The sequence below is a fragment of the Nanorana parkeri genome, unplaced genomic scaffold (genome assembly GCF_000935625.1).
Source record: "Nanorana parkeri isolate BGI_ZX_2015 unplaced genomic scaffold, ASM93562v1 scaffold1703, whole genome shotgun sequence".
In the NCBI taxonomy this organism is placed as follows: Eukaryota; Metazoa; Chordata; class Amphibia; order Anura; family Dicroglossidae; genus Nanorana; species Nanorana parkeri.
The window spans coordinates 161310-170371 of NW_017307971.1; the positions used below are offsets into that span (position 1 = coordinate 161310).

The 9062-nt window shown below is 41.6% G+C and overlaps 1 protein-coding gene across 1 annotated transcript in view; it reads left to right on the forward strand.

Annotated features, from left to right (window-relative positions):
- The first annotated feature begins 8715 nt into the window (after positions 1-8715).
- CLDN18 (claudin 18) overlaps positions 8716-9062 on the forward strand; it is a 42287-nt gene continuing 41940 nt past the window's right edge. Inside the window, exon 1 of the mRNA XM_018571223.1 lies at positions 8716-8935. Coding sequence (XP_018426725.1) covers positions 8716-8935 — 220 coding nt within the window. The remainder of the gene's footprint in view (positions 8936-9062) is intronic.

Consider the following 9062-nt stretch of genomic DNA (forward strand, 5'->3'; position numbering starts at 1 on the left):
CAGGTCGGCTCAGTAGATTGGGAGGTGAGCGAACACATACATGGTTCACTCACCTCTCGATCCTGTCACGGCTCTCTGCCGTGACAGGGGGAGGGGCTGGATTCCCCTCTCCCCGCTCCGATCTGCCAGGGGAGGCGGGGGAGGGGGGAGAGTTAAACACTTAACAATTGCTTACACATTTTAAAAACTCCAGTTGTGAGAGTTTTAGGTTTGGGTTCCTAGGTCTGTACATTTGTCTCTGCAGTCTTATGGGGGTCTCATGTGACAGTGATCAGTGTTTGAACTTTGGTTCTGGAGCGGCTTCTGCAGTTGAGCTCCAGCTCAGGCTTGACCTGGAGCCTAAATAACCAATCAATTCCAGACAGCTCCAGAAACCCCACAACCGTCTCCTAAGGTTCTCCAGAAATGCCTCAATCTCAATAGTTTTTAATTTTATTTATTTATTACAGAAATTTATATAGCGCCGACAATTTATGCAGCACTTTACATAGTTGCACATTCACATCAGTTTTTCTTTTGGTGTTCATATGCTTCGCCCATTTTTGGACAGATGCTGCTAGAAGAACATAAGTAACTTTTAACACTGAAAGTATGAAGCCAGATAACAGTGAGATCTACCTTCTATTAATATGTAACTCTAGCCAAAAGGGTTTTTAGTTTCGAAAGAAGAAGGGTCAGAACCTCAGTTTGGTTTTTACTGCTGTAGCCCAATCAGTGGACGTCAGAACCATGTACCTTAGAGGATTCTGTTTTGAAGAGGGAGACCTCCCTTGCAGCTCAAGACCAAGAACCCCTGGAAGTAATACAGATGCACAAGGAGAAGAGAGGCCCCAGTGCCGGTTGGTTGCGAAGTCCAAGATGAGCCGGGTCAGCAACGGTCGAGCAGCGAGGTACTAGAACAGCAGACAAGACTTAGTCGGGGAGGGGCAACTTCTGGGCAGCGAAGTACAGAGCAGCAAACAGGAGCGTGGTCAGAAACAAGCTGAGGTCGAGGGAATCCAGAAGAGCAGACGCATGGTCAGCCAAGCCCCGCAAATAACAGGAGATCAGATTCAAGATACGGGGTGCAGGATACAGGAACGGGGAACAGCTGAAGGCCAGTCAGTGTTGAAGGCTAGACTATCGCAACCTTAAATAGCTTGTTTAGTGCCAATAAATGTGTGTGCATGTTCACAGGCACGCAGTGAGATGTGCGCACAGACGTGCACATGCCTGCGCAGAGGTGCCCCGCTGTGCACACTTTTATGAGTTAAACTATACACACACATGCGCAGCTGCTCGTGCAGGATTCTGAGCGCATGGGGCAAACCTGGCTTTCTGTGGTTTCAGTGAGGTATCTTTGCATTTCCTATCCCAGAAAGTGAAACACAACAGGAAGTTCCAACAGGAAGAACTCTTCTCTATTAATCCTGTTCTGGTGAAGTTTTACACAACAGGGACACTGACAGTAATACAACCTTACAAAGGTTCTAACCCTTCCCTACACTATGTAAAATTGGAAAAAAGGTTCTGGCTTGAGTTCTGCATTAAGTAGACAAAGAAAGATAAACTCAATGATGCATTGGGGTTGATTTACTATTGACTTATAGGCTGCTCACTTTGTAAGGGAATTTTCCCTTAGCTTAGTTAATGTGGTAAAAATTCACTTTGCAAAGAATACCCAATAACATGCGAGGAAGATTTTTAAAAAAAACGGTGCTTTTGCTTGCACATGATTGGATGATGGAAGTCAGCAGAGCTTCACCTCATTTACTAAGCTAAGGGAAAATTCCTCCAACTACATTGTTAACCTGGATAGGGGAATTGATTGCGCCTGCCTTTTCACCCCCGTTCGGTTGGCCCAAACTCTGAGTCATCTATTGTTAGCATTAGAAATGATTAGACCCAGAGATAGCCAGTCAACTAGCATTTTAAGAGGTCAAACCAGTGACCCCAATTTTCTCTCAGGACAGGTGTTCTTTTTTAAATAATAAAGCAATAGCATGATGCCTTCCTTTCTTCTCCAGGCTGCCTCCTATGTGGCCTTGTTTATAAATCTAGGCCAGTTGGTGACATTCATTGTATATTGATGCGCAAAGAAATGAGCATTATATTGATATTATATATCATTGTTTGTGAAAAACACACAATGCAAAATTCACTTTAATGTTCAATCTATTCAAATGATGGACAAAATCTCAATTGTGCCTCAATAAATGTTCCATGATCTGATGTTTCCACCATTAAAGCTGTTGTATGGAGTTTTAAAGGATTGTTTGAAGTAGAAGGAAAAGGTGCATATGAAATGTGGAAGGGTTTTTACTTATAGAGCATGGCACATTTTTTGGGGCAGCTTTGTACAACTTCATGTATACTATATTGCCAAAAGTATTGGGACACCCCTCCAAATCATTAAATTCAAGTGTTCCGTGAAATTTCCTTGCTACTAAATATTCCACGGTCAACTGTTAGTGGTATTATAACAAAGAGGAAGCAACTGGGAACAACAGCAACACAGCCACGAAGTGGTAGGACCCATAAATCAATAGGTCAACGCATGCTGAAGCGCACAGTGCGCAGAAATCGCCAACTGTCTGCAGAGTCAATAGCTACAAATCCCCAAACTTCGTGTGGCCTTCAAATTGGCACAATAACAGTGCATAAAGAGCTTCATAGAATGGGTTTCCAGGGCCGAACAGCTGCATCGAAGCCTTACATCACCGTGCAATGCAAAGCGTCGGCTACAGTGGTTTAAAGCATGCCGCCACTTCTCTGGAGTGACAAATCTCCCTTCTCTGTCTGGCAATCCGATGGACGTGTCTGGGTTTGGCGGTTGCCAGGAAAACGGTACTTGCCTGACTGCATTGTGCCAAGTGTAAAGTTTGGTGGAGGAGGGGTTATTGTGTGGGGTTGTTTTTCAGGGGTTGGGCTTGGCCCCTTAGTTCCAGTGAAGGGAACTCTTAAGGCTTCAACATACCAAGATATTTTGGACAATTTCATGCTCCCAACTTTGTGGGAATCGTTTGAGGATGGCCCCTTCCTGTTCCAACATGACTGTGCACCAGTGCACAAAGCAAGGTCCATAAGGACATGGATGAGCGCGTTTGGGGTGGAGGAACATGACTGGCCTGCACAGAATCCTGACCTCAATCCGATAGAACACATTTGGGATGAATTAGAGCACAGACTGCGAGCCAGGCCTTCTCGTCCAACATCAGTACCTGACCTCACAAATGCGCTTCTTGATGAATCATCAAACATTCCCATAGACACACTCCTAAACCTTGTGGACAACCTTGTTCCCAGAAGAGTTGAAGCTGTTATACCAGCAAAGGGTGGGCCAACTCAATTTTGAACCCTTCGGAGTAAGATTGGAATGCCATTAAGGTTCATGTGCGTGTATAGGCAGGCATCCCAATATTTTTGGCAATATAGTGTATGGCTGGAGAATTGGCATGGTGATATTGGGTTTGCATGGTGGAGATGGAGGAATGAAAAGAATGTTTATTTTTTCTTACCTGTCACCAAAAGGAAAGCAATGAAAATATTTTCTGTTTAATATTTAGGGCTTAACTTGGGCATCATAAAACATTCAGGTTATTAGTTTCAAACTTCTCCAGTGTTGCTTGGCCTTTTCAGTTAGGGTCACTGTTCTACTAGAAGGTAAACCTCCATTCTAATCTGAGTTCTCTTGCAGATTTAATTAATTTTCCTCTAGAATGCCCAGTATTTTACACAATCTACTTGCCCTCAGTCCTGACTAGTTTCCCACTTCTTATCCATAATGATGAACGTATCCCCACAACATAATGCCACCACCTTCATGCTTAACCACAGGGAGGGTGATCTTAGGGTTATAAGCAGAGCCAGCTTTCTTCCACATATAGAGTTGTGCTCTAAAAATTCAATTTTGCAATTTTACACATTTGCTGTGTTTCACTCCAAATGGAATTCCATATGGGTTTTACTCAGAAATAACTTTCTTATCATCACTCTTTCATAAAGCCAAGCTTTGTAACACATCCAGGTTACAGTTTTCCCATGGACTGTTCTCCCTTCTTAGCTGTGGATCTCTATAACTCCTTCACATTGTCTTCTTGGTTGCTCCTCTTTCTACTAACTTCTTTACCTGATGACTGAGGTTTATGGGATGGCTTTCTCTGGGTAGAGTCATGGTTATGCCATGATCTTGTTATATTTTTAGAAATCTGACCTCAGGGGAATTCTGGGGCTGCCATTCCTGACCCTATTCAACAATACTAGTTGGTTTGATGTCTCTTTCTTCAATAGATAGTGGTCGCTGACCTGGAGCTAGCATGAAAATTAGACATTCAGAACTCCTGATCTGCATTCTTGTTCTGGGTCTGGGCCTTAAAAAGTGTTAAAGTAAATGAATCAGGTTGGCAGTCAACTAACATTCTTAGAAGAAAAGGTCAGCAGTGGCAAATTCAATATCAGGCAACACATTTTTAGAAGGAAAGGTGAGCAATGACGGACTCAATATTCTATCTGTCTGGTTTGCTTTAAAGCAGAACGAAAGCCCCCAAATACTCACCTCCACTGAGCAGTAACGCCATTGCACATGCATGTAGACAGGATATACTGTATAGATGTGCAGCACATAGATACACACATAGATACATTATAAAATAGGTGAAATTAAATGAATGAAATGAAAAATACAACTGCCAATTATTTATAACACACAGTGCTTTAGCAAAGCAAACATCATCCATGAAGGGTTTACATATACTGCTCTTTGTTGAAGTCGTAGTAATAATTTAAGCCACTCCTTTTTAACCAACTACTCTTACAGAATTATTATTTTTAACAAAATCTTTAAGCAGTTGAGGTCATTGATGTAAAAAGTGTGTGATTTACAGGGTTATTCACAAAGGGGTGACGAGTTTGGAGAAGGCAGGAGAAGTGAACAATCTAGGACAACATAGCTGAACTGGAAAGTGAGCTGAATTGAAGAACTTTACCAAATCAGCTATTTTGGCCTAGAGTGTTCACTTCTTCTGTCTTCTCCAAACTCTTCATCCTTTTGTGAATAGCCCTGTTAGTTATTTGTGATCTCCTTAATTGGCAATAACTTCAGCCAAACACTTTCTGTAAATGCTTACCATAGCTTCACAATGTCTAGCAGGGACTTTTTTCCCCATTTCTGTGTACAAACCAATCTTAGTTTCTGTGTGTTCTTGGGATGACTTACGTGAACAGCCTGCTACATCATTTCAATGAGATTTTGGTAATGACTTTTAAAATGTGTTTTTTGCATCATTGCCATGTCTATGACCAACTTGATTTGAGTTTTGAACCACACACACCATTGGCCTGACATTCTGCTGCAGACATTTCTGATGTAATTTGATCCCTAAAAAATTTCAGTCATTTGATGCTCTAAGCAGCCAAGTAGCCCCACGTCACTGTATTTTTGTCATTAAGCATTAAAGAGGGTGTTAGGCTTTAGTGTTAGTATCAAGTATTTTTCCACAAAATGTACTGCTGTTTAATTTTTAGACATGTCAATTTTCATTTCCTTCTAAATGCAAATTTGGATGAAATTTCAGGAATTCAAATAAATGCAAACTAATCCAAATTAAATTTTCACAACATTTCGCATCATCTGAATTTGGTTCAAAATGAGACTAAATTAGGCATGTGACTGTTTTCTGGACAATCAGGAAACTAAAACGAAATTCTGAAGGATATGAATCCAAATAATAAAATGAAATAGATATCTGTAAAAATTAAGTCAAGGCAACTGGACTTGATGTATTTTTCTTGCAGACGTTTCACTGGACATCCGACCAGCTTTCTCAATTCAGAATGATTTGTACAAAAATTATCTGTGAATAAATATGAATGTAGCTCCAATCCAGGTGTTGAATGCATTTGCATAATAGGAGCTAGGAGGTGTTAATAACCTGCCCAGAGAGAGGTGTTAAAATAGCATTGTATGTGGCAGACAATAGATGTCTCCCCCCCCTCCCCACCTCGATTCGAGCTTGGCTTCTCCATTTTTACATTAATGGCTTTTTTCACACCCTTTCACACTGGTTGGATAACCAGTGAAATGTCTTCAAGAAAAATACAGCAAGTCCAGTTGCCTTAACTTAATTTTTACAGATATACCATGACCTTGATGAAGGAAAACCTTCATAGATTAAATGAAAAAGAGTTCAGACCCAAAAGAGTGAAAAATCAGAAATGAATCAGAGGGTAATTTTACCATAAATTTCAGAATCATATGTCATCAGTCCATAGAACATTATTTAAAAAGTGCAGTAGAATATCCAGGGAAACTGTACAAATTGATATACATACTTGCAAAACTGCCACCCTACTGTCAAACGTTTCCTTGGTACTGATAATCCAAACATGTCCGGCTTCCCTGGTCATACTCAGTACACAAATAGGCAAAGTTGTCATGTCAATTTGTTAATTGTACTCCGAATTCAGAAAGACATCACAAGAGGCTCAATTCACAAAACTTTAACACAAGGAGAAGGATCTTTAATTTAGCCATGTGACATATAATTTTTCAAATCTTATTGGACTGACCCATTTTCAAAAAGAATTGATCCTTTTTTGAACAAATGGATCTGTATCCTGGGGAATTAGCTTTGTAAACTGAGAATAAAGTATTAATGTATTAATTTAATAATCTAGTAATCTTAAGAGTCTCCCTAAAGATTGCATACATTTTTGAATAAAGCAATGAAAGGTTAAAACCCCTTTTATGTTTTCATTGCTGCCTGAGTCTATGCTAGGTAGATTTCCTCTCTCCATATGTCCTGGTGATTATTATTATTAAATCCACGCTATCAGAATAGTAACAGAGGGGAATTCTTCCGATGGCAACATGTGTTCCATTATCAGCTGTATAACGGAGGATTTACCTTATTGTGGAGAGATTTCCTCTCACATCCAGATGTGTCTTGGAAGGACAGGATATCTCTTGAATAGGAGACAGATGTTTAAAAAAAAAACCTACTCCATTCATTTTTAAAACAAAAATGGTTTTATTCACATAGGAAGTCATTGCAGACACCTTTTGAAAATTGTAGTTGCCAAGCTGTCATACTTTCAATGACATGGGACACATGTGCATCATGTGACATCATAACTTCTGATTTACCTACTTGTTCCATTTAAAAAAAAAATACAATAGCCAAAAGATCAGCAATACAGCCAGACAAATTTCAAGTGGAGGTTATCAGTGGCATTGTACATATTTTTATTCTATATGTTTGCCAACACAGGCTGGTGAGCTGAAATGTGATATTTTTCTAAAAGCTTTAAAGGAGAACTATGGGGTAAGTGTTTTTCCCCATAGTTCTCCTAAGGGTAACGGGAGGACACAAACTAACGTCCTCCCATCACCCTAGGCTCAGTATACCGCGAGCTACAGCTCGTGGTATACTGAGACGCCGCAGCCGGGACGGATCCCGACATTACTGTCGAGATCCACCCAGCTGCGGGATTGCCAGCTGGCTCTGCCTATATAGAGGCAGAGCCAGCTGTACCCGCCCCCTCCCCTGTCCATTCCCCCAGTCAGCGCTGAAGGATTGGAGCGGGGAGGGGGGGAATCCCCACAGGGAGCCGTGAGTGACAGCCACGGCTCTCTGCAGGGATAGATCAAGAAGTGAGCGAGCGACGCTATGTGTTCGCTCACTTCCAGATCTATTGAGCCGGCCTGTGACAGTTTCATTGTCACACGCCACCTCGAACTATGAGGCTGAGTGATTTTCACTCGCCTTATAGTTCTCCTTTAAAGCAGAACTCCATGGGAAACTATTATTAACCCTTGTAGTGGGGCTACCTCCGCACTGCAAGAGTTAATTGCTTGTTTTGGTCTAGGGAGGACAAAAACAAAGCTAAAATCACATGATCCTCGGAGATGGCTGGCTGTGACAGCGCTCCCTCCAGCCTGTCTCCTTCTATGCTGCAGTGATGGCATGTCCCTCAGCGTCCTCAGCGTCCTCATGTTCTATATGCTGTGTATAGAATGTGATGATTTACGGGACTGCAGTGGAAGGGGACAGAGGCTTCATGGACTGGCCTAAGAGCCGACCAGCTCAGACGATCAGGTGAGTATAACTTTTTTACTTTCCTCCCTAGACATAAACAAGCACTTAACCCTTGCAGTGTGGGACAGCCTCACTGCAAGGGTTAATAATAATTCCCCCCAGAGTTCTTCTTTAAACCCATGTTTATAGGTATTGTTAGTATGTGTAGAATAAAAGGCACATTTTCATAGTACTTTTTCAAATTTTGAAATGTCAGCCAGAGAAAAGATCAGTTTCACCTCATCTGGCCAGTTACAATCAGATTGGGGAAGGATCATGTGTCCACGAGTATTCCCCAACATTTCCAAACATGCCAGGGCTGAGACTTCTCAAATTGACTATATGTATGCCAGACCAAAGGGTTGATCACATACAGAAACCGGGGTGGTAATAGAAACTGATGATGGCATAAGCTAGTGGCAATGATATCACTTCCCTTCCTTACTGGTCACAGTTCTATGCTGTGCCATTGAGTACCATGTGAAACTTGTCCACACTACCCACAATGAGGGCGAAACTGCGATATCTAATGAAAACATACTAAGCAAACAAAGCAGGGACAGAAAGAGGTGGTTATAATTGTCCTTCAGAACTGAGTAGATCAGAAGCAACAGGAGCAGCAGGAGACACAGCCAGCTGGGACCTTCAACAACTTTCAACCATGTCAGTCACAATGTGTCAAACGCTGGGCTTTATTGTCTCTGCCCTGGGTTTTGCTGGAATCATCGCATCCACGTGCCTGGATATGTGGAGCACACAGGACCTCTATGATAATCCAGTGACTGCTGTGTACCAGTACCAGGGCTTGTGGAGAAGCTGTGTCAGACAAAGCTCAGGATTGACAGAATGCCGACCCTACTTCACCATCCTTGGGTTACCAGGTCCATTTACTTTATAAATTACATACGCTGCTACTTTATATATATGTTATGTACATTGAGTGTGTGCCTATGTGTGAACGTGTGAATTTCCTTTTTTTCCTAAGTTAATAAAGATTTATAATATATA